This window comes from Mesoplodon densirostris, chromosome 1 (assembly GCF_025265405.1).
Source record: "Mesoplodon densirostris isolate mMesDen1 chromosome 1, mMesDen1 primary haplotype, whole genome shotgun sequence".
NCBI classification, from domain to species: domain Eukaryota; kingdom Metazoa; phylum Chordata; class Mammalia; order Artiodactyla; family Ziphiidae; genus Mesoplodon; species Mesoplodon densirostris.
Genome location: NC_082661.1, coordinates 206,768,555 through 206,796,076, shown reverse-complemented (window position 1 = coordinate 206,796,076; position 27,522 = coordinate 206,768,555). Strand labels below are relative to the sequence as shown.

General features: G+C 35.8%; 1 protein-coding gene across 3 annotated transcripts in view; it reads left to right on the top strand.

Moving 5' to 3' along the window:
* The window catches only part of FSTL5 (follistatin like 5), a 547,068-nt gene that overhangs the window by 374,642 nt on the left and 144,904 nt on the right, over positions 1-27,522 (top strand). For all 3 annotated transcript variants that reach the window (XM_060093813.1, XM_060093804.1, XM_060093793.1), the window contains exon 7: positions 108-228. In XM_060093813.1, the coding sequence (XP_059949796.1) occupies positions 108-228 (121 nt within the window). The remainder of the gene's footprint in view (positions 1-107; positions 229-27,522) is intronic.

Here is a 27,522-nt window from a genome sequence, read left to right as displayed (position 1 = left end):
ATTTTAAAATACTTTGCTCCTGAATACATGTTTTAAAAAAGTGAATTGTTGAAATACATTTTAAGTAAAAACAGCTAATTTTATTTAATTTTACTTTTTTTCTATAGGACTTTGGAGATGATGGATCCTTATATATTACCAAGGTCACCACAACTCACATGGGCAATTACACCTGCTATGCAGAGGGCTATGAACACATCTATCAGACTCATATCTTTCAGGTTAATGGTAAGAAATGTGGGGGTGTTTTAATTGCTTTTTGCTTCAGTAGGTATTCAAAGACTGTCACAGTTGACTAAGAAGGCTTCATTTTGAGTTTCAGGACTTACTGTTAATGTAAAACCCTTCCAATTAAAAAAAAGTGAGTAAGTAAATATAATAAATTTGTACCACTTTTCTCATCATGAAACATTACAGAGTAACTCATTCTGACTGGAAAATTAAAGCATAGGAAATTTAAACTATTTTTTCAACTTTAGAATATCAACAATTAGGCAACTGTATAAATTTTAGAAACTGAAAAAATTAAGCATTTAAAAATTTTAGTTAGACCAGATGTTTAGTTGATCTTATTAGTGATATAGAAAACTTATTTATATACAAAGTTTTATAATCTCAATAATTAATTTAATGGCTATGAGCATTGGCCAAGTAGGCTGATATCAATCTTACAATCAGTGCTTTGTTTTATTTCTGACTTAATTCACATTTTAGTTATTTAGTTGAATTGATAATAGGATTGTATGTATGATTCATTAATACACACTAATTAATTTCCATACACATATATACATTAATTTACTCTATAGTTTACAAAAAGGAAGCAGAAACTTACTTGGCTTTCTGTAGGAACAGCAAGGTGGCTAGTGTGACTGGGATGAATTAAGAGGAGAGTGGAAAAAAAGTTTGAAAAGGTTGGGGAGCTTATGGTTTTGTTACTGAATTAAGTCATATAGACTCTGCTCCCCCTACCCGGCAGGGCAGGTTTCTTTTTTCTTTTTTTTAATTTTTATTGGAGTATAGTTGATTTACAATGTTGTGTTAGTTTCAGGTGTACAGCAAAGTGAATCAGTTATACATATACATATATCCACTCTTTTTTTGGATTCTTTAGGGGAAGGTTCTTTTTCTGTTTTGTTCAAGCAGCCAATAATGAAGCTGCAGCTGAAATTGACAAAGCACAAGCTTTATTCAGAGACCAAAGAATGGAGAAGCAGGAACTAAGTTCCCAGATCAACTTCTTGCCTACCTGGCAAAAGGAATTTAATTTTAAAGAGTGAAGGCAAACAGAGGAAGAATGAGACTAATGATGGGGAGTTATGTGCATTAGTTTACTGGGGAAGGGGCAGTGCTTTTTCGAGGGAGAGGGGTGCCACCCCCTTTTTATCTTCTTTTGGTCCTTAGTGTCCAGTCATGGCCACCAGGTAGGCGTGTCACTGAATATGCTAATGTAGGAAAATCAGCATACAATGGGATTGAGGGTCTGTTGGAGGTCAGATTTATTCCCATCTTGGTCCCAGCTAGTTCCATTTGGTTTTTTTTGTTGGCAGCTTCCTTTCTTATCTCTGGACCCTTTAACTTAAAGATTTATGTTAACTTCTGCTAAAAGTGGGGTTGGAGGGTTTTGAGCAAATATTTAGGGCAGCTCTGGCAGAGTTTGAGTATTGTTGACACTCTACAGAAGGAGATTTAGGTTTTGGTTTCTGGTGCAAATCCATTTGTCAGCTAGACATGGGTCAAGGCTTGGAAACGGGCTTTCACAGAAACCATTGAATACAACAGACAAAGTGTGAAGGAGGTGAGGCTTGTTCCCAGTGGTCTCAGATGTTTGGAGTTAGATGTTCAGAGATAGCAACTGTCCCAGAGGACTCAGTCTTGGGAGGACAGGACAGGAGTGTGTGTGGGATGTTCCCTATCTGGGTGCTGCATCCATGGCGAACTGGTGGTTGTAGGCAGCCTGGCCCTTGTCTTCCTCTTTGCGGTGATTTTGACTGGCTAATGGCCTAATTGACAAAACTGATGCTTTGAGGTGTTGTTTTTTTTGTTTTTTTTTTTTGTTTGTTTGTTTGTTTTTTAAGTTAGGGAGAAAGATTCTCCAATTTTGTGCTTGGCTAACCAAAAGTTCTGTCTTTTACCTCTCATCCTCACTTCTAGCCCTTGTTTGTCCAGTCTAAGTACCTACCACACTAGAGTTCTAGCTGGTTTGTAGAGCAATGCAGGGTCCATGTTCTACCTGCATCAGAACCACAGGAAAAAATATCAGAAATTTAGAACCTGAGTTTCAACAGCACTCTCTGGAAATTTGATTTGAAATCTGCATTTTGATAAGCTTCTCAGGTAATTGTGATGCATGGTAGAGCATGGGAACCATTCTAAATGGATGCTCCTCTGAGGGTCTGCTCCCCAGTCACGTCCAATGTAGGTTTCTTACACAACTCACTCACTTTCCATGCTCCAGCTGGAAAGCCCAGGAAGAAGGCTTTGAGCCACACTGTAGGCATTTATGTTGTAAGATGTGCCTTGAGTGGTGCTGGGGAAATGCGGTGTCCCTATTTCATCCGTCCTGTGCATTAACTATTTGCTCTGATCTCAGGTTTTTCTGAAGATGGAATATGAGAATAAAGGAATAATGAGGTCTCAGAAACAGTGCTGCCTCTCCTCCACCTTCAGGCTTAGCATTATGAATTAAGAGGAATTCAATATTAACAGTGATTGCCTAGACTAAGTACTGGTGCTTTCCTTTTCCCAGGAACAAAGATCCCTAAACCTGGGGGTAAAACCAATGTCTTCCTATTACCTCCTGTTACATTTAATCTGCTTTGAAATCCTTGATATAAAAGTTTTTGTGAAGGGATGGGGTTTGGAAAGAGAAACAAGAATATTATGTTCATTGAAAGTGAACAGGTAGAGAACTGTGCAGTAAGTGGAGAGTCACTTGGGGTCAAGAGAGGGAATTTCATTTTGCAGATGTGATTATCTTTTATGTCGATGTGAATAATCCAGGAAAAATGAAAAGCAGCTCATATAAGAGAAAAAGGGGAAAATTGCAGTAATCAGGTCTTTAAAAAGTTGATATAATCTAGTACACAGATGGAAGGGCTGTTCTTTGAAAGATTGATAGTTAATCTGTTGAAACAGGGAGGAGGACAGACAGTTTGGGAGCAGATGCTCAGGGTGGGAGCATGAGGAAATCCTCTTTGCATTGCTTGGATTATTTCAGTGTCATGAGGAATAGTCCCCTACATACAAATGAGTTCCATTCCAAGAGCACATTCATAAGTCCAGTTTGTTTGTAAGTCCAATAAAGTTAGCCTAGGTACCCAACTAACACAGTCGGCTATATAGTACCGTACTGTAATAGGTTTATAGGTTTATAATACTTTTCACACAAATAATACATAAAAAACAACACAAAAAATAGAAAACATGTTTTAATCTTACAGTACAGCACCTTGAAAAGTACAGTAGTACAGCACAACAGCTGGAATCCAGGGGCTGGCATCGAGTGAACGGGCAAGAAGAGTTACTGACTGGAGGGGGGACAGGAGGTGGGAGATGGTAGAGCTGAAGGATCGTCAGCAATAGGAGACTGAGGGCAAGCTGCAGTTTCACTCACACCTGACGTTGATGGCACAGGATCTTGTTCCTTGCTGGATTCAATTCTATCTACCCTGTTGAAAAAACAATCCATTGATGTCTGGGTAGCTTTTTTTTTCTCGTCATAGATGACTCGGTAGCACTGGATTGCATTCTGAACGGCTGCTGTGACCTTCATGTACCATTCTCCGTTCGGGTCCTGTGCCTCAAAAACTAACAGTGCCTCCTCAAAGAAAGAAAATCCCCTTGCCATTTCCTGCATCATGAATCTCTTCAGTTCTTCAGTTACTTCTTCCTCTTGTCTCTCTTCATCCTTTCCCTGGGCCTCCTATTCCTGGTGCTTCTTAGCAGTACCAGGTACATCACCGCTGCTTTTACACTTGCTTCCAGACATCCTGATCTTGAAATAAAGATACTGTACTACCATACTGTATACAGTCCTGTACAGTAAAGTACACAAAAGCACAACTACTTGTAGAGGATGCACTTACGTGACAGTGTACACCAGACACCTGAACTAACTTATGTGATTGGACGTGTGAATGCACATTCACATCTTTGAAAGTTCGTAACTTGAAGGTTCGTATGTAGGGGACTTACTGTACCAACTATTGAAAGTGGGCAGTTAGTGAGAGATTTAGTGATTTGAGGAGAAAAGTTGTAGGGAGGTAGGGTTATAAAAATAGCAGTATGTAGTTGGAATGTTGGGCACATCTTTGGGTGTTCTTGAGATGATATATATTAGTATGTTTCCTTTCTGTTGTGGTTGGCTGCGAATTTGTAATCATAGAAAGAGGAGATTTTGCTTTACCAACGTCTTATTTTGTCACATGAGTATGTAGGAGAGAGCCATTATAAGTTTAAGTACATTTACAAGAGAATGATTATAATGATGGAACACAGAATAAATGGTAAGGTAAGGAAAGTTGTAGGTAAGGAAAGACGTGAGACCATGAGAAATGAGGAACGAAGTGAAAAACTGACTGGGGTATTCAAGTTGGTCAAATACTACTAGAATGAGGTACTAGAGAGAAAGAAATACAAAACCTTCCCTCAAAACATTTTCTGAAGGCATCTGGCAATATCTGTTTATAAGAAATACTTTTATTTAGTTCAAGCATATATAAAGGAGTATATGGACCATTAAGATTTGACAGATGTTTAGACAGCCCAGCTGTTCTTTTAAATCTAACTTGTCAGTTCTTGCCTTAGCTGAGAGGGAGAAATGAAGCATAGACTAACACTAATTCATCAAATTCAACCACAACCAATAAAAAACAACCAAACTTGTTCTACTGCATTTTTATCAACTAGGGAATAAGTGTATTTCAAGGATCATTTTTAATATTTAAACCTATTTGAAGAAGCCAAAAACCTGGGTAGAAAATGTATTATGCATGAATCGGTAAGAGATTATCTTCAGCTGCTGTAACAGACACCCCAAATAACAGGGGCATAAAGAAGGTATCGGTGTGGTGTTCTTATGTGTAAAAGAAGCCCAGATGATGTGGCTCAGGATGGCAGCCCCACAGTGCCATCACTATCCTAGGCTCCACTATTTGTGGTTAGAACATTGTTTCCTTTCTCAGTGTTTTCCAAATGGAGGTGAAAATTCCAGCCATCATTTTCACATTTCAGCAGGGAAAAAGTAATCAAGAGGAAGGAAAAATACTGCCTGACACCTGAGAGCCCACTTTTTAAAGAACTTTAAAGGAAGTGCCGACAATAACTGCCATTGACCCTCTAAATGCAGAGATTGCTAAAGAGGCTTCTTTGACCGTGGGGTTTGCCATTCACAACGATGAAACATTCAGTTATTTAGGAGGAAGGGAGGAAAGTGAGAATAAATACTGGATAAGTAACTAGTTGTGTTTATCACTTCATAATAAAATGTTTAGAAATGGTAGAATTAGCTATAAAACATCAGCCCTACAAGTCATTTGCTAAATAAGTGATTTGTCGCTTTTCTTAGTGTTTCCCTTTCCTTTGGTTTTATATTGGGCATAATAACTTTAAATGTATGCTTTGTGTATAAATAAGTATAGTAAACTTGAGGTCACTCAGAACAGTTATAGGCCAATAACAAAAGAATAGTTGAGAAGGAGCTGTGACACTGAAAAATACAATGAACATGCGAGAAAATGCAAATTAGGTAGACAAATAGCACATTTATGGACCCAATAAATCTCTAAAACTAGTTTAACTCATTTTTCAATCTCTAGCCACTTTTCAGAAAAGGTTAAAAAGACCTTTAGAAAATCAGGTTTCCATAGGGAAGTTAACATATTTATCTTAACAATTTGTCAATTAGCTATAAAAATAAAATATATTATGGATTACCATAAAAAGCTCTGCAAATACCACAAGTCATTGGAATTTCTTAAAGAGTGTTTTTGAAGTGCAAAGTCTATTTAAGTATCCCTGGGTGTGAGCCAAATAAAAGTCTATCAATAGCCCTTTTTCTTTTCAAACAATGCAAAATTAGATTATTGAAATATGAGAGTGCTTCTGTGTCCTTGTCAGAAGAAACATTATGTATAAATCAAAGGAGCCTGACTCTACCAGTGGAATTCATTTCATGCTTTTCTTTTTCTTTTTCTTTTTACATAAAGCAAATCGGCTTTAGATCTTCAGCTTAGGATACAGAATGTATGAAATTTTAAAAGTAATTCAGTGTTTACTCTACCCTCTGGGCAGAAAGCTCGTCCTTATTAAAAAAAAAAAAAACCATATGCATGCTGTTATTTCTCCCTCCTTTATTGTTTAAGACCTCACAGATAATATCAAGTGGATTTGTTTATCTACTCATGTCAGAAACTTCTGCACAAAATTTCTGGTTCTATAGGATGTCTATGTAGAACACCTCTATTTTTCTCCTTCAGAATTTGGAAACATCATTTGGAGCTAGCCATATAGACATCAAAGCATCATCTTCTTACTGATAAAGCTTTTTAGAAAAAGTGGCTTAAGTCTGGAGCAACAGTGGTCTGCTTCTTCATGCATCATAGAATTGAACTTCCAGTTTCAGGCAGCCTTCCCTGCTAAGCTTTCAGCAAGGACAAAGCACAAATGGGAATATAACCTTCCTGCAGGCAGTAAGGTCCGGAAAGCAGGAAGCAAAAGGCCGAGTGCCTCCTCTCTCTTCTTCCCACTGTGAGTTACTGAAGTGTGAGAGAGAGAGAAGTTTTGAGGGTTACTCTGGCTCAGTGATTCTCTAACTGTGGTTTTTGAGCAAGTAGCATGAGCAACTTATTTTATTTTTAATTTTATTTTTTAAAAACATTTTATTGAAATATAGTTGATTTACAATGTGTTAGTTTCAGGTGTACAGCAAAGTGATTTAGTTATACATATATACATATATATATTCTTTTTTGATTCTTTTCCCATTATAGGTTATTACAAGGTATCGAGTATAGTTCCCTGTGCTCTACAGTAGGTGCTTGTTGTTTATCTGTTTTATATACAGTAGTGTGTATCTGTTAATCCTAAACTCCTAATTTATCCCTCCCATCCCCTTTCCTCTTTGGCAACCATAAGTTTGTTTTCTATGTCTGTAGGTGTATTTCTGTTTTATAAATAAGTTCATTTGTCTCTTTTATTAAAATGCAAATTCTCAGGGTTCACCCATACCTACTGAATCAGAGGATCTGATCATGTGTTTTATAAACCCACCTGATGACTGATGATAAAGTTGGAGAACTACTGGTCCAGCAGTTTGATTCCCCAGAAACATGTGAAGCAGGAGTATATGTCCTTCCTCAGATTCTCCAGCTTTATTCTCTTAATTTTGACTTTAAAATAAGCATATAGGGATCTCAGGGAGTGGCTGTTTCTTCAGGGGTTGAGATCCGACATGTATCAAATCAGTTTTGCCCTCAATCTTGATGATTTGCTCCAAGCCCCACTTGGGCCTCCTCAGCTGTGGTCGACATCCCCTGACAGCTGGTCATGCAGGAGTTTGTCTCTCTTCCACTCTCCTGAGGACTTTATTTGACACAAGAAGCTTTATCAGCCTCATTTCAGGTAGCCCAGTTGTGCCAGGAATTGAATGCCCCCAGGGACAGTCCTTAACCAATGAGGGACATGAGTCAATGGGTAAGAAGCCCAGCACCCACTCCTCAGTGGGAAGGTTCTCAGGTGCATTGTACCTGATTCCTCAGAGTGTCCTCACCGGAATTAACCCTTTTTTTGTGCTAATTTTCTTTCCTCTGTTGTACTTTTCCTACTCTTTAACTTGTGCTTCCTGGGATCACTTTCCAAATCAACCATCTGAACCTAACTTCTTTTCTCAGAGCTGAATCTGGGGACACTCATACTTAAGGGGTGTCCTTAACTTAATGACTGTTGCTTCCCTTTTGTATCTCCCCCCCTGAGAGCTACTGGTGGGCACTATAGTTTGCTTTCAGAAGGTTTTTACATATGATAGAACAGTACATTACCTCATTAACTCCAAGGCCTAAAGATTCTTTCTATTACTTCCCATGCTAAATTATGTGCAGTTACACTGTTTAACCAAGCTCTTCAGAGCTTCTGCAATTAGATTAATCATGATATCAAGATACTCCAATTACACAATAGTGAGAGCATAGACGTGCTCACATTTTAATAGATAATCTAATTATTAAATTCCCAGAGAGAAATAACACTTCAAAGATTAAAGTTACAATGAAATTAGTCCAAAGTGATTAATATCAAAAATTAAATTCTTCTGCCCTTGTGACATAAAGTCTAAAGAAAGTCTGAAAGTCTTAAAGACAAGTAAAATCTAAACAGTCATGTCCCTCCTTAATTTCTTATTTTGCTTCCTTTCAGTGAAACAGTTTCTTGAAGTTCATAGTTTTGGGAGAACTTCAACATCTCTCTCCTGGGCTGATTCTCACTGGATTTAAGTGTACCCTCATGTTATGTGTTTTCAAATGGTCGCATCTGTTCTCTATTCATTATTTCCTTGTATTCTGCCTTCTGTTGGATTACATAACTTTTAGAATTCTGTTTTTTCTCCACTATTAACTTATTAGCTATGGCTTTTTGTTGATATTTTAAGGTGTAAGTGAAAGCTTTGTTTACAATATACAACTCTAACGTATTGCCATGTATCTTCAGATATTTTACCACTTCACGTATAAAATAAGAACTTTAATACAGTATACATTGATCTCTCTTCTTTCCATTCATTGTGGTAATATTGTCAAACATTTTACTTCTATATATGTTACAAACCTCATAATACATTGTGTTATTTTTGCTCTAAATAGTTTAATATCTTTCAAATAACTTTAAAAAATACAAGAAAACAAGACTTTTACATTTATCCTTTCTAATTCCCCTCATTCTTTCATGTAAATCCAAATTTCTGAATTTTCCTTTAGCCTAATAAACATTATGTAACAATGTGAAATTCAGATCTGCTCCTGATACATTTTCTCAGCCCTTGTTATTTAAAGATATTTTAATTTTTTCTTCATTAAAGAATTATTTCTGCTGGATATTGAATTTGGAACAGATAGTTTTCCTTTTTGTTTTCTTTCAACACTTTTCACATGTTATTCTATTACCTTCAGGCTTTCATGATTTCTAATGAAAACTCTATTTCTAGTTTTTTTTTTTTCTATTTCTCTTCTGTTTTTGCAATTTTCTCCTTTTCAATGGGTTTCAGCAATTTGATTATGATATGCTTTGGTTTTATTTTCTCTACTTAGATTTATCCTGCAGGGATTGCTCAACTTGAATTTTTGGTATACATTTTTCAACAAATTTGGAAAAATAAATTGTCAATTCTTTTCAAACCAGATTCTGGTCTCTCCCTCCATTAGGAATCCAATTACCGATATGTGTTATTGCTTCCTATTTTCACACAGACCACTAAACTCTGTTCATTTTTTCTCTTCAATCTTTCTTCTTACTGTACTTCAGTACAGATGGTTTCTATTGCTTTGACTTCAAGTTCACAAATCTTTTTTGTACGTGTCTAGTCTGCTATTAATCCCAACCAGGGTATTTTTGAAATTTATTTCAGATATTGTATTTTCAACTCTAGGACTACCATTTATTTTTTATGATCTGCATTTATCCCCCATTTTTTCATGTTTTCCTTTAAATCTTTCAATCTTTTCATACCAGATATTTTAAAAAAATTTGCTAATTTCATCATCTCTGAAATTGTCTCTATTGACTAATTTTTTTTTGTATATGAGTCTAATTTTCTCTCTTCATGTCTGTTAAAGTATTTTTAAATTGGATGGTGAAAATTGTTGAGAGAGATTTGCTGGATACTTCTGAGAAGTATTGATTTTTGTTTTGACATTAATTTACCTGTATATCAGTTTTATATTTTAGAGTTTTTAAACTCCATTTGATTATTTCTAGAGTAGCCTTTATACTAGAATTTTTTCATTAACCTTCTAAGGTGCATTATTTTTGGAGTCTCTATGAGCTCTCCAATCTGGTTTTTCAGTTAAGTCTCTCCAGTCTGAAGTCTGATTAATCCAACTCATATGTCACCTACCACTATGTAAGCTCTTGGAATTTTTAGAATTATAGCTCCCTGGTTTTATTTCTTGCTATAGTAATTGAATTTTGCCTGACTTTGTGAAGTTTTATGCTATGCCTTGAACCAAAGCCCCCAAAGACCCCTATTAAGATTCCTGTAGCTCTTTCTCAACCTATTTCTCTCCCTTTTGGTACTCTGTTCTGCAAATTCCAGCTGCCAAGCTTTCCTGAATTCCAATATCTTTATCTTTAGTTTATTGAGAACTTTCGATTCCCCTTCTCTGCATCAATATCAACCAAATGCCTTTTGGCTGATAGCAATTCTACAGCTCATCCCACTTTTTTTCTTTTTGCCTTATTTCAAGAATCATAGTCCTCTGCTGCTGGTTTCCAATATTTGATAACTGTTGTTTCCTATGTATTCTGTTTATCTATGGCAGAGGGGTTATCTCATTAATTTCCATAATGATCTTATATCTCATAAGAACCATTCTTAAAAACCTGATTGGTAACATTAGTTAAAGGCATGTTTTCTTATGACCCTCATTTGTAAAAGTTCTGAAAGTTAGTGGATATGGTTAATGTAGGCAACATCAAGAAAATATCAAATAAACTTAAAAATTACAAGTAATACTTCTTTGTTCTCAGAGTTCAGTACTTTAATTCAGCCCCAAACCAGAGCAGGCACTCAGTAGTATATGAAGGAAGGAGAATGACAGGAAAAAAAAAAGTTGGTTTTGCTGTGGAAAGATATGACTCTTTCTGTATCAACTGTCCAAGGTTAAATAACTTATATTTAATTGATCAAACCCACACATAAATAGGTTAGTTTTGTCACTATATGTGGAGGAAAGTTGATTTTTATCTTCCAAATAATTCTCTTTAGTTTTCTTTAGTAATAAAAGATCAGTTTTAGTAGGCCTAAGGCCAACCACCAAAATCTACCTTTCCCAGATCTCTTTGAAGCTAGATGTTGTCCTGTGACACATTTTGGGCCAATGGAATGTGAGGGTAACTAATGCATTTACTGTCTGAATTTTGACCAAAATAGGAAAGCTATGTGCCTGCCCTTCCTCTTTTAACTGTTTCTGCTTTTTTGGAATATGGGTCCGGTGGTAGTAGCTTGGGGAGCTATTTTTAATTTGGAGAAAGTCATGCTTTGATGTTTGCAGAAGAACTAAAATAGAAGATGCCTGGGTGTGGTAGGCTGAAAATGTCTTAACAAAAGCCATTCACATCCTAATCCTTGGAACACGTGAAGGCTACTTTAAATGGCAAAGGGGACTTGTATACATGATTAAGTTAAGGTTCTCAAGATAAGGATATTATTCTGGTAGGCTCTAAGTGTAACTATAAAGGTCCTCATACAAGAGAGGCAAGGAAGTAAAAGAAGAAATTAGGAGATGTGATGGCAGAGGCAAGAAGTTGGAGAGATTTGGTGAGTGAGTAACAGACCAAGGAATGTAAGTGTCCCAAGAAACCAGAAATTGCAAGGATGTGGAGTTTCCCCTAGAGCTTCCAAAATGAACCAACCCTACTGGCACCTTAGTAAAACTTATTTTGGTTTTCTGACATTTAGAAATGTAAGAAAATAAATTTGTGTTGCTTAACGCCACAAAATTTATGGTAACATGTTACAGCAGCAAAAGGAAATGAATACATCATGTATGTGATGAGAGCAAGGTACCCAACCATCATCTGGCCACCTGCAAGGCCTTATATCTTGTTTAAGCCAAAGTATTTGGTTCTGTGTTAAAACAGCTTAATCCATGCCCACACTACGAAGGCACCATACCCCTTTATGACCACATATCAGGATTTATATCTTATTTAAGCCACTGACAGTACTATTGCTCTGTTTATTCCAGTAGTTTAACCAACATCCTACCTTTATTTATGACGTTGTTCTCATTTCTCCTGCAGTCCAGGTGTAGGTTTATGGGGGGCTCTGTTTCATGCAGCCATCCGGTGAGCCAGGATCAGTCTTGCTGCAGTCCATAAGATCATATAAGACAGTGCTACTGAATGTCCTTGCTTCAGTCTGTGAACTATTTGTTACCTGGTGATGAGATAAAGTATAGAAATTATGAGTAATGAAAGGGGTCTTATTTTCTGGTAACTATAGAAATTGAAGAAGGAAAATATCTTCAGCACCGCAGATAGTTTTAGAATCAGTTCCCCAAGGCCTTGGAGCCCTCCACTGGATCCTCTGTGTTTAATAGACAGTGAAAGAGACCACATGTGAAGGATCACGTCGGAGATTCATAGGGCGGGCCTTGTGGTAGCAGACAGTACTTTCTCTGCTTACCAGGACTCACAATTAGAACATTCTATTGTAGAGGAGTCTGAGAGAGATAAACTGGGACTGGGCTCAGAAAGAAGAGGGAGTCCATTTAGTGTATATCTAGCCTGATTTTGCCACAAGAGCTCAATACTCATAAGCTTTCTGGGGAAAAGAGCAAACCGTACAGTGTTCCCTTTCTCAGAAAAACAATGTTAAGACAATCATATTGCCCTTGGGAACAGGCGTTTTTGGACCCAGTGTCCTGATGGAATTACTTCATTTGTGAAACCAGATCCATAGGGATTGCACCAAAGCCCCACACTGTTTTAGCTGGCATATATCCTCTAGCTGATTCTGAAACAAAAAAATGAGATGAATGCTTTCGGAGTCTGTGCCTTTGGGGGCTACTGCCGACCTAAACCTCCCGTGAGCTCCACAGTGTTTCATGTCCTCAGTCTGAAAGTTTTGAGACCTTGTGCTGTATTTATTTCTGCCACGTTTCTCCCTGTTTCTCATGCTCTCTTGTTCTTAATTGTTCCATTATTTCTTTCAGGGGGGATCAGCCACTTCATCTGGCTTTCCTTTTTCCTTTGGTAGGGCAGTGTGCTAGAAACAAGGGTCTTCCCTCGATTTTATTGCTCTCTGCTTTCTGGCTCACACACTTTTGTTCTCATGTATTTCTTTATATATAGTCCTGGGGGATCTGTCACCATGAGAGATTTGAAAATAGTGCATCTGGGTCTGCCAAAAGCATTCACAGTTCAAACAGATATTTTCCACCTTCTCCTTACTGATTTGAATAATCCCACCCAGGGGCTATGCTTCCATTAGAATGGTATCTAACCTCTGCCCAGACATGATCCATCATTATCTTCCCTAGAGTCCTTTTAGTATGTTTCATCTTGGCTGTGTTTTCCCTCAGAGTCCTAATTCCAAAGGTTGTCTGGTCATGTGCCCTTAAGTACAGAGGACAGCTCCATGAGCACCTGCAGTAGCTGCCACTTTGAAATGCATCCAGGGATGCCAGGAGAATTTTTTACTATTCCTCTGTCTTTCTAAAATATTTTTCCACGATTTGTGTAAACACTTGATATGAACTATTTTTCTTATGTTTTAGGAACGTTACCTAACAGTATGATTCCTATTTTTGTGTATCCCCAGCTTCACATTTATGACTTAAGTCACATCCCGTCTCTGCTTAAAATGCTAAATTGGCTCTCAGCGTCACTCAGATTAAAAACCAGCCTCTTGAATGCACATCAAAACCATAAGTGTTGTGACTTTGCGGTGTCTTCCTGTCATGTTCCTCTCCCTCTTGCAAACTCCTCTCAGCCGCTCTTAATGCTCATCACCTTTCTGTCCTGAAATAAAACCGGTTCACAGTTGGCTACTCACCCTGCCTGAAGACACTTTGCCAAATCCCCACAAGGCTTAGTTTCCACCACTTTCAACTCTTTGGTTAAATGTCCCTTTCTCAAGGAAGACTTATTCAAAGTACACAGTTTAAGATTATGACTAGTCCTCACCTTCCCACACTTTTGGTCCCTCTCAGTTTTATTTACTGACAGCACTATTACTTTCTAAAAAGTTGTGTACATCCTAGCATACGATTAATACTGATTTTTTCCCTCATATGTCAACATATTTGAAATAAGGATACATTCTACAATATATGGTTATACAATGTGTCTATTAACAGGCAACATTTTCTTCTTTGTTAATTGTATATAAGTAATAGCATGTTAGATTTAATTAAATAAGGTAAATATTTATCTAATATGTTTATAGTTCATTTTTGTTCTTCCCTCACTGGAGATTTCTTCTCTCTCTCTCTCTCTCCCTCTCTCCTTTTACACATCTAACACTGTGCCTTGAACATAGTTATGACTCACTAAATATTTGCTGAATGAATGCACATTAATAGATGAATACCTGTTTCTCATTCGTTCCTGGTTCTGGATTCCTTTGAAGAGTTACTTTAGCTTGCTCTCTGAGACTTGTCCACTCTCCTCTGCTGACAGATTGCTGGAGACCACCAGTGTTTTTATTGAATAGACAACTAAATCATTTCTTCATTTTCTAATGACAACCTACTTTAAGAGAAGTTAGTCCTCAGAGCTGCCTCTCCACGGTGTGTGTGTGTGTGTGTATGTATGTGTATCTGTGTCTGTGTGTATGTATGTGTGTGTGTTTCTGTGTATATGTATGTGTGTGTGTATGGACTTGAAGATTTCATTTTCCTTTTCATATCTGGTGGCTTCTCTGTCCTCTAAGATGTTCTCCTAAGTAAATCTTTCTCTCCAACTTAATCACTTTCTTCCTTTATTTTGTTTTCAGTTTCTACTACTAGTGCCCTGATGAAACATTAAAGTATGTATTTTAAACCACATCAGGTCCTCCTTGACACCCTGGGCAAACCTCCTTCTTAGACACAGTGGAGATATGAAACTTTGACTGCTGTGTTATGCTTTAGTTTTTAATGCTTTCATTGAGTTGTTTCCCTATCCAGCCCTTGATATTTACTTTTCTAAAATAGGTACTTTTTACTTTGTATTTGTTTGTGAATATATACTTTTTCTTAGGGTGAAGACACATTGCAGATCTCTGCAATCTAAAGTCATGACCAGAGTTTATACAAATAAGGAAACCAGAGTACTTGTTACTACATAGTAGTGGGCTGGTCCTTGGGAGCCTTTGAACAAGCCCTTCCCTACAGAATTTAGCCCAACAAGAGCTCTCCTTTGTAAATAAAGGTAGTTAATGGAATTTGGACAGTTTAGTACTGCCTACTTCGGGCTGCTACTAATAATTTAAAGCAATAACCTACACTTAATGCTTTGTAACACTAATGGAAATTAGCTGCCTATGCATTAGGAAAAAAACCCACAAAAATGCTGCCTACAGAGCTGGTTGAGAAACATAGCAAAAGTCACTTGCTGATCCATAAAAAAGGACCTACCCCTGCTTCCACTGTGATTGAAATTTCAGACCAGAGTGCACCTGTGCAGTTCAAAGTTGAACCATGACAGCCCATACACAGGGCAACCTGCCTCCCAATGTCTGTGTTTGTGAGACACAGCCCTCCTGCATAAACACAGCTGTTCACTCATGGAATAAAGTCATCCAATGGGATCAAATCCAGCTAGCCCATATATTTAAAGCTAAGACCTAAAGCTCCCCGCTGAGGCTACAGCATATAGAAACCACCTTTTTTACTAGTGTATATTTTTTAAACAATCAGCTCCAAGGCACATACCATCAGAGCTAAGTTACACACTAGAGCCATTTCAAAATCTGTCATCTCTCCTCATATGACTGTGTGAATCACAGGTACTCTGTGAATTTCTCAAGGTTTCCTAAAGCATCAGATGTGGAGCATTTAGGAGATCAGTAAATAACACCACTCCAGACCTCAGCACGGAAACAGGGCTGAGATCCCTGATGATCTCCTATTGTCAAGAGTGCAGAACAGACCCACGATGTGAAAAGGGATAGGCTGACTGGGCCCAGTCATTCTCAAAGCACACCAAGCAGATCCTGTCCTCCTCCCGCTTGGTGACTTAGTAAGGGCTAGGGAGAGATGTTGCCCTCTCTACATGAAGCAGAGATGTGTGCAGTCTTTTGCTGATCGGAGCAAATTCCTCAGGTAGATGACTCATTCTCAGATACTGTTGTTTTGTATTCACTTATGATTGACTCAGATCTAAATTCTTTAAGCCAGAATTCTTTTATGGTATAAGTCAACATGCTTATGTACTTTTAGGTGTAAATGAATGTACTACGTCTTGTTTTTGATATTGCAAAATTATTTTTCTTCATAAAATTTCAATCTGCTTATATCTATTGGCATATTTAAATTAGTCTGACATGGTTTACTAGACTAGTTTACATGGGTCGATAGGACTGATATTTCTTAGACTACTTCTGTGTATACAAGGACTGGGTAATGTTACAAAACACTCATGAGGTAGCCAGCACTTAAAGAACTGTATAACGACTAATTAATGTAATGACACTTGTATAACAAGAGAGTGGAAAGAAGGTTAATGTGATAATGAGGCTTATTTGATCTTAAAGGTTTAGCATGAGGGCACTCTCAAAATAGCTTAATTAGGTTTTAAGCACCTTTTGCAATTTGCATGTGTACTTGTTAATCCATATGTTCTAAAAATACATTTTACTTCATTTAAATTAAGGAATTTATCTAATCTCTTTCCCTGTGTTGTTTTACTCTTATCAGTGATGGTGTTTTCTTGAGTTTTGCACTTAATATGTATTATTTATGATTGTTTTCTTCTATGTTATGCTTAAGTTGTAGCTCACTTTAAAATAGTATAACATTTTAAAATTGCAAAACAACACCTTAGCATAATTCAGGCAGTTATGACAAGTCATGACGTGACTCTTTTAACTAATCTTTAGTCATTTAGCACATTTTATTGCACCATACAGTATATCAGTAAATTTGATTTCATTATCTGACACCTGTGTCATTTTTAAACTTGGCCAAATGGAAAGAACATTTTAGAAATTAATTTAACAATGAAAGAAAATATCATTTCTTTTCATTCATTTCACTCATTCATTTGTAGCAGCAATGCAATCAACAGTATGTTGTTTCCTGGTGCTCTGGGAAATAAAGAATTATACATTCACATTCTGCATATAGGTGTTCATGAGTTCTCCAAATTAATACCTTTTATGCTTTGTTTATACTCATAAGTGATCATTACAATTTACTTTTTCATAATTATAAGCTTTATTTCTTGTAAGCTTCATATAAGTGGTATATTACCCCATGCTTTTGTTTTTAAGTAATGTGTATTTATTTTATCATGTCAAGCAATTCAGAGGTACGTAAAGGAAACGATAATCTTCCTCTATCCTTTTTCTTAATTTTTAAAAGTATTTTATACAATTTTTAAAGGTTACTTTCCAGTTACAGTTAAAATAAAATATTGGCTATATCCCCATGTTGTACAATACATACTTGAGCCATGCTTTTATTTATTTATTATTTAACATCTTTATTGGAGTTTAATTGCTTTACAATGGTGTGTTAGTTTCTGCTGTATAACAAAGTGAATCAGCTATACATATACATATATCCCCATATCCCCTCCCTCTTGTGTCTCCCTCCCAATCCTACCCCTATAGGTGGACACAGAGCACCGAGCTAATCTCCCTGTGTTATGCGGCTGCTTCCGCATATATATATAATAGCTATGTATTTTACATTTGGTAGTGTATATATGTCCATGCCACTCTCTCACTTCGTCCAAGCTTACCCTTCCCCCTCCCCGTGTCCTCAAGTCCATTCCCTATGTCTGCGTCTTTATTCCTGTCTGCCTCTAGGTTCTTCAGAACCATTTTTCTTTTTTTTTAAATTCCATGCTACCGTATGTGTTAACATACGGTATTTTTTTTTCTCTTTGTGACTTACTTCACTCTGTATGACAGTCTCTAGGTCCATCCAGCTCACTACAAATAACTCAGTTTCATTTCTTTTTATGAGCCATGATTTTAAATCAACATTTCCTTCAGAAACTTTATCCACGCTGATAAATGTAGCTCTATTAAAGTCATTTTAACAGTGGTATCCTATGACATTGTCAGAAGATGCTACAATTTATTTAATTTCCTGCAGATATACAATTTATTTACATGACTTTTACTGATCATTCCTTATTCCTTTTTAAATGCAGTTTCCTCTGTAGTGTATTAATCTTAAAACCATCAAGACAGGAGTACTAGCATGACAGGGATCTCTCGTTTTCTCTGGCTGATCTAAGTCAGATCCTTTTCTAAGGCTCAAATGATGTTGCATGTTTTACATGAATGTACCAATGAACACTGAAGCTCACAGTAATCAATTCCACCTCAGGCATCCTGCATTACTAGTTATTTTTCATTAGAAGTTATTAATTTGATTTTCGTACATTTCCTTTAGATGTTTAATGTATATGAAATATTGTAGTTAGATGTCTGAAGAACAAGAGTCATATTTCATAAATTCTTTGCTTTCTCTATAAGCATAATTTTGTATTTTGCAAATAGTGAAAGTAAACACATATTTATTGATCTATTTTGTTTACTGAACTAGAAAATGTTTCAATATACTAAATTAAATGATCAACTAAATGGTGCATTGACTGGTAAAAGTCAGCCACTCTATATTGTAACCATGAGATTTGTTACTCAAGATATGCCACCCTCACAGTGATGAAATCAGCCATTGGACTAATCTCACAGCAGTTTAGGTCGCTAATTAAATGTTCTGGTGGCATAAGCAAGGACATAGCTCTTACCCATACAGCCTTTTTGAAATTTCAGGTGTCAGGCAAATCCAAAAATTTGTACGCAAAAAAAAATTGCATGCAAAGGAAGAACTGTTTCAATGCAGGCCAAAGAGACATCTGGTTTGCTTAAATTTTCTTTTAATACCAGGATTGCCACTCATGTAGATAGATAATTGTAGGTGAGAGTCAGGGAGAAAGAGTGGTCCTACAAATAGCATTTTTTCCTCAAAAACCTACATACGTATTTTTTAAACGTATTTATTGACATTATATTAAGTACAAGGCAGTTTTTATTTGGTGGAGATCACTAGGCAAGCATACGTCTAAAAGTTAATGCCACTGAAGACTCCATATTGATCAGGTGCTAAAAATGTTGTCATTGGTGTTGTTAATTATGATGAATATGATAAGGAGGACAGACAGGGTATGCCAAAAGGAAATGAGAGATCAGCATGCACTGGAAGGCTCTGGTTATTTTATTGTTAATACGGCAGCCTGAGAAGCTCTTTTTGCTTCCAGCTCCACATTTCCATTTAACACAAATTCGTTTAAATAAGCTTTGCCAGAAGGAGAGTAGAAAGTTTGCTATACAGTATACTGGAAACTATAATAGTAACATGGAAGTATGCTTCGTGACAAAATACAGATAATTTTGCCTGTCATGTAGTTGCATGGTAGATTAAAAATAGAAAATATATTATTTATGACTATCAGTAGTGCTCTATAGCTATTAATAGATAATTTATGCTATTAAATTTTAAGAGTTTCCTCCAACTCACTTTTGACTTAAGACCATTGATTATTTGAAAATAAAAACAAGTAATAAGCAAGAAAAACATCCAATAATAACCCCACTCTGACAACTACAACAGAAATTTCCCCCACAAATGCCACCATGAGTCAGAATGTCTTAAAAAATTAATAATAAAAAAATTCTTAGAAAATATCTGGCATATTTTGTGGATGATAACAATGCATTTGACAGTAATTATCATGTATTAAAATTGTAAGTATCAAGAATCTAAAAAAGAGTGGATATATGTATAGTATAACTGACTCACTTTGCTGTACAGCAGAAACTAACACAACATTATAAATCAACTGTGCTCCAATAAAAATTAAGTAAAAAAATAAAATGAAATTACATTAAATTGTATCACTTTTGAAAGTGAATATTTTAAAATAACACATCATTATGTCAAGGAAATAATATATTTTTTATTGAAGGTAAGTTTTGCAGAAGGAAGAAAATATATTATTTAATCAACTGATGTATTTTAGCAAGTGTTGTTATAGTGTCTCCAAAAAATACAGTAAATAGTAGTGCCATCTATTGATAAAACTGAAAACTACAGTTTCTTCTTAAAGAAAATGAAAACTTTTACTTTGGAATATATATCTCCAAAAATAATAATTCCTTATTGTTACGACTATTTTAAATTATTATTGTGTCACATCAAATACTGGAACTGTGTTAAAATAATATATGTGTATGTGTGTTTGCATATGTGTGTTCGTAAATATTGGTTATGGGTTTAAGTGTAGTTGGGTTGTTATTTAATCATTGAAGAAAATTAACTTTAATATTAAATATTTATTTTCTGCTAAAAATTTTAAGCAAGAAATACCTATGTAGTGAAAGAGGAAATATTGTCTTTATTCTCTTTTAATATGCACAGAATATTTTTAAGATGTAAAAATTTGCATGTGTACTTCTTAGGACACACTCTGACCATTTTAATATTTATTTTTCTTTATAACTTTGATTTTATTATATATAATAATAGCCTACTATTTGGAAAACTCGTAAATTAGATTGGCTATTCTCAATACAGTACAACTGACTAGAACAATCTATATGCTGTCTGGCTAAATTATCAGGGTGAAATTGAATAGTTTAGAAGAGTTAGGTTAAAATATATATCTACTAATAAGTGACAAGATTACAGAGAAGAAAGGAGCAGAAAGCAGTGCTGATAACTACTTACCTCTAGGGTATGGTCAGATTATATGTTGCAGGTGACAATTGCCCAAGGATTAACAGCAGCAGAGGAAGCAATGTGACTGACAAGAGCAGAAACAATAAAGTCAAGCACAGACTTAACAGGGAAGAATTAAAATGAAGGCTGAGGTGACATTAGCTGCCCCCCCTAGCATGTTATGATGGTGACAGAACATAAAGCTGATATCAAGCTCTCATTCATTCATTGACTCACATGCATGTAATTTATCTACTTTATAACTGCAGGTTGAGATCTATTATATACCATGCTGGATGCTGAGAACCCAGTAGTGAACAAATGACATATATTCTTCCTAGAGGAGTTTACTATAATTTTTGATGTCCAGCCTCCCATATATTGAGTACAACCTGCCTTTCCCTCAAAACACTTTGCTGCCATTGGTCAGATATTATCCTAAACAGAGAAATGTATGATGAGCAAAATATACTGGTACTACAAAGCTACAATAATCAAGATGGTGTGATACTGGCATAGGATAGACACAAAGATCAATGGACCAGAACTGAGAGAATTGGAGAAGGTAAAATGGATGTAAAGTTGGGAAGAGCAAGGAAAACACACACCTGTGAGTATGAAGGGGAACCCAGGATACTGGCCTGGTACCCGCGTCAATGCTCACTGCTCCATCCTTGATGGGGTGAGTGTCCTGAGATTGTACAGAACGAAATGCACGCCATGCCCAGGAACCAACGAAGCTGAGGGGGGCCGAGGAGTGGCAGGCCTGGCTGCTACCCCACACTAGTCACACCCACCCCAGTTCTGCTGCCCTGTGTGTGAGCTACAAGATCACACAGTGTGCTGCTCCAATATTCAAAATGTCCTTTGCTTGCTTCTGCCCACCAAACCTTGGACAAAACTAAAATTATAGTTACTCTTTTGCCACACCCTAACTGGAAACATACAAGAAAGGGAATTCTTGGAAATGAAGTTCAGCCCAGCCAAACTGAGATATTATGAAGCCACTATTAATTTTTTTTTTACTTTTTTATCCACAGAAATGTAATATATTGTTCTCACTGTTCTTCCTTTCTTTTCTTCTTTTTTTTTCTTTATTTTTTTGAGTTATAATTCTCATACCATAAAATTAACCTTTCTAACGTGTACAATTTAGCATGTTTTGGGGGTATCACCAGAATTGTGCAACCATCATCACTAATTCCACAACTTTTTCACCAACCCAAAAAGTAACCCTGTGCTAATTAGCAGGCACTTGGCATTCACCCCCAACTTTCCAGCCCCTGAAAACCACTAATCTATTTTCTGTTTCTATGGATTTGCCTATTCTTACACTTTACATCTATCTTCCCTTCTTAACTGTCTGCCCTGTGAACTTAAGCTACAGAATCAGAGAGGAAGACAACAGTCTAACAGAGCCTGTTTACTCTGCTCATACAATTGAACTGTGTAAGGTCAGAATCCTGCAACAAATCCAGGTAGATAGATAAATAGATGATAGGTTAGATAGATAGATAGATAGATAGATAGAATCTACATATAATGTTTATAATTATATATCTATATATATAAGTAGCTCTCTCTCTCTACACACACACACACACACATATATACACACACATATGTAATATCTCTGTCAGAATGCATGAGAAGCTTGTAACATTTATTAGGTGCCTCTAGAGAGAGGGAAACAAGATACCTGAGAGATAGACATGAGAGGGAGACTTTTCATAGTATATTTTTTCTATCCTTTTAAACATTCAATCATGCGAATGTATCATGTATTTATAGATTCATCTACATTGTTGTGTGTATCAATAATTTGTTCTTTTTTATTGCTGAATAGTAGTCCATGATATGCATGTTCCAGAATTTCTTTAACTATTCACCTGTTGAAGGACATCTAGGATAATTCCAGCTGTTGTCTATTACAAATAAAGCTGCAAAAAATATTCATGCACAATTTTTTATGTGAACATAAATTTCATTTCTCTGGGATAAAGACTCAGATGGTTAGTTGTTGAGTTATATTGTAGTTGCATGTTTAGATGTTTTTCAGAAACTAACAAAGCACTCACACCATTGTATATTCTCACGAACAATGTATGAGTGATTGAGTTTCTCTGCATCCTCAGCAGTATCTGGCATTATCACTAGTTCTATTTTAGCCATACTGATAGGCGTGTGATGATGTCTTATATTCATATTAATTTGCGCTTACCTAATGGCTAATTAAACAAACACCTTTTCATATGATTATTTGCCATCTGATATCATTTGCAGTAAAATGTCCTCTCATGTCTTTTGCCCATTTTCTAATTGGACTAGTTGTGTTTTTTTAACTGTCGAGTTTTGATAGTTCTTTATTCTATATACTAGACTTTTGTTGCATGTCTGGTTTATAAATATTTTCTCCCACTCTGCAGCCTATCTTTTGATCTACATCATAGAGTCTTTTCCAGAGCAAATGATTTTAATTTTCTAAAGCCCAATATATCAATTTTTTCTTTTATGGATAGTGTTTTTGGTGTCTAGTTTAAGAATTACTTGCTGAGTCATAAATACTGAAGAAATTTTCCTATATATTTTCTTAAAAGATTTATAGTTTTACATTCTGCACTTAAGTTTACAATCCATTTTGAGTTAATTTTCATAAGGTGTGATATGTAAGTCATCAATAATTTTAAGACAGAAGGATAATATATAATTCCTCTTCCATGAGTGAAGGAGAAATAGAAGCCTCCATCCATGGGTGTGACCATATAAGTAGCATGAGATGTGAGGGATGACACAAGTCAGTGTGATTACAAATTTCATCACTTCTCCGTACAGTAACATATTTGCCTCTGCCTTGGACAACTTGTAGATCTCCAAATTCTAAGCCCTTGGTAAAACAGGAAAATAAAAGTATTCTCAGCTCCAGTATGTAATTGAGTCAGAGTTTTTGCTGGTCCTGTTTCATATTTTCCACATTTAAGTTAGAAGTGGATACAGGGAACAAAAAGAAATGAGGAAGCAAAGAAATTCTAAAATTCTGTTTTGAATGGAGATGTTTTCATATCTTGAGTTGCAAGTAGCTGTTATTTAATTCCTGTTCACAATAGCAGAATTGAAGTGGAAGGAACACAAAGGAACTTTATGAGTGCAGTAAAGAAAAAGTCAGAAAAAAGGAGTAAACAGTAACAATGTGTATGTAATGCATTATAAGTATAAAATAATATGGAAAAATTAAAACAAATATGTTTATTACAATTGATATATGTGGGTGGAATTTCTGCATCAATCAAAAACTCTTGTACAAAAAAAAAATCTGTGTAAGAGTTACAAAAAATGCCTAAAAATACATTGGTAATAAAGTCAATGCATATGTAGAAAATAAAAATAAAATCACTGGTACTGTATATTAGCTAAACTATTATTTATGCTAAACCTATTGGCTGGAAAAAAGAAAAATGTTTTCTGATGGTAACGAACATATGCAGATCAGGTAAGTGTCAAAACCTTTTAGGTACCTAATGTATAGAATAAAATTGCATCAAGCAAAATTTAAGAATCAAAGGATTTCCTGATAAAACTATAACAATGGTGAGAACTTTAATGTATACTTATAATTTGACAGATAAACTGAATAAAATCTAAGAAAAAAAGATATTAATAATTCAGTATGTTTGAAGTATGTAGGTTGTATTTAGATTACCGACAGATGATGGCTGGATGGCTGTAACATTAGTGCTGTACTTTTACCCTTTATTTTACAACATATATTTGACCACAATAAGATTGGTGTTAAAAAAAATTTTACAATAGTAGATGCTGAAAGTATGATAAAATTAAAATGCCATTTTAAATATTCTAAAATAGGTATCAAAGGAATCAGGCTATACTTTATAATGCTTATTTTTATAATGATAACTAATATCATAATGGACATCCTTTTGACATGATAAATGTTTTTTCTTTAGCATTAAAATAAGATGAGGCTATAGTTTATCATCCCTCTCCACTACTATTTAAATAGTTTAGGATTAGAAAAACATACATATTACAAAATAGAAAAATTTTAATAATATATATTTGAAGATGATGTGAAGGTTTACCTCTGAAACTCAAGAGATCAAAATCTAAAAGTACTGTAACTATAATAAAAATAGGACTCAGCCATATAACTGTGAGTGTATATAAAACACACTTAGCAGGAAAAAAAGAAAATGTACAAGGAAAAAAATGTTTAGGAAAAATTCAGACTCTAACTTAAGAAAATCATAAAATGTTATTGAAGGACTTAAAAATAATGTAAATAAACAAAATAATATACCATGTTCCTAGATTGGGGTATATTAAAATATAACACCTTCTTTAATTTTAAGTTTAAGGTCATTTCAGCCAGAATTCCAAAGTGTTTGTCTCTCCTTCCTTTTCTCTTTGTTTCTTTTCTGTCTTCTTCTCTTCCTCCCTACATAGCCTCCTTTCTTTCTCTTTCTGCCCCTACCCTTTCTTTCAATAAAAGAATAAATATGGGAAAATTACCAAAACAGAACTGACAAAATTAACACTAGTTTGATTGAACTTGTTATAAGGAATATTCAATCTTATTTTAAAGCTACGTTAACCAAAGAATATGATATAGATTCATAGGGTAGATAGAATACCAGAAAGAGATGTAATTTGGTTATGTGTAAAATTATTTTAGGTATGAATATACAAATTGAGGAGGTGGACTTTGGGAGCAACGATATATATATTTTTTTTTTCCTTTTTCTCTTTTTTTGTGTGTGTATGAGTATGGCTCTGTGTGTGATTATGTCTGTATAGCTTTGTTTTACCATTGGTCCTAGGGTTCTGTCTCTCCTTTTTTTTCTTTTTCTTCTTCTTTTAGTATAGTTTTTAGCACTTGTTATCATTGGTGGATTCGTTTTTCGGTTTGGTTGCCCTCATTTTTCTTTCTTTCTTTTTTATTTTTTTATTACTTTTTTTGGTGTGTGTGTGGTATGCAGGCCTCTCACTGTTGTGGCATCTCCCATTGCAGAGCACAGGCTCCGGATGCGCAGGCTCAGCAGCCATGGCTCACGGGCCCAGCCGCTCCGCGGCATGTGGGATCGTCCCGGACCAGGGTACGAACCTGTGTCCCCTGCATCGGCAGGCGGACTCTCAACCACTGCACCACCAGGGAAGCCCTACTTTTTAATGTTTTCTATTTTTAGTAATTATTTTTATTTCAATAAATTTTATTTTATTTTATTTTTTCTTTCTTTCTTTCTTTCTTTCTTTCTTTCTTTCTTTCTTTCTTTCTTTCTTTTCTCCCTTATGAGCTGTATGGCTGACAGGATCTTTTTGCTCTGGCCATGTGTCAGGCCTATGCCTCTGAGGTGGGAGAACCGAGTTCAGGACATTGGTCCACCAGAGACCTCCCAGCCCCATGTAATATCAAATGGTGAAAGCTCTACCAGAGATCTCCATCTCAATGCTAAGAACCAACTCCACTCAAAGACCAGCAAGGGACAGTGCTGGATACCCTATGTGAAATAACTAGCAAGACAGGAACACAGCCGCACCCAATAGCAGAGAGGCTGCCTAAAATCATAATAATGTCACAGACACCCGAAAACACACCACTGGATGTGGTCCTGCCCACCAGAAAGACAAGATCCAGCCTCATCCTCCAGAACACAGGCACCAGTCCCCTCCACGAGGAAGCCTACACAACCCACCGAACCAACCTTAGCTACTGGGGGCAGACACAAAAAACAACAGGAACTATGAATGTGCAGCCTGCAAAAAGGAGACCCCAAACACAGTAAGTTAATCAAAATGAGAAGAAACAGAAACACACATCAGCTAAAGGATCAAGGTAAAAACCCACCAGACCAAGAAAATGAAGAGGAAATGGGCAGTCTACCTGAAAAAGAATTCAGAGTAATGATAGTAAAGATGCTCCAAAATCTTGGAAATAGAATGGAGAAAATACAAGAAACATTTAATAAGTACCTAGAAGAACTAAACAGTAAACAAACAATGATGAACAACACAATAAATGAAATTAAAATTTTTCTAGAAGGAATCAATAGCAGAATAACTGAGGCAGAAGAATGGATAAGTGACTTGGAAGATAAAATAGTGGAAAAAACTACTGCAGAGCAGAATAAAAAAAGAATGACAAGAATTGAGGACAGTCTCATAGACGTCTGGGACAACATTAAATGCACCAACATTCAAATTATAGCAATCTCAGAAGAAGAAGAGATAAAAAAAAGGGACTGAGAAAATATTTGAAGAGATTACAGTAGAACACTTCCCTAATATGGGAAAGGAAAGAGTCAGTCAAGTCCAGGAAGCACAGAGAGTCCCATACAGGATAAATCCAAGGAGAAACACGCCAAGACACAAATAAATAAAACTATCAAAAATTAAATACAAAAAACCAAAATATTAAAAGCAGAAAGTGAAAAACAACAAATAACATATAAGGGAAACACTGTAAGGTTAACAGCAGATCTTATAGCAGAAATGCTGCAAGCCAGAAGGAAGCGACAGGACGTCCTTAAAGTGATGAAAGGGAAAAACCTACAACCAAGATTACTCTACCCAGCAAGGATCTCATTCAGATTCGATGCAGAAATTAAAACCTTTAGAGACAAGCAAAAGCTAAGAGAATTCACCACCACCAAACCAGCTCTAAAACAAATGCTAAAGGAACGTCTCTAGTCAGGAAACACAAAGGAAGGAAAAGACCTATAATAGCAAACCCAAAACAATTAAGAAAATGGTAATAGGACCATACATATCAATAATTATGTTAAATGTAAATAGATTAAATGCTCCAACCAAAAGACATAGACTGGCTGAATGGATACAAAAAGAAGACCTGTATATA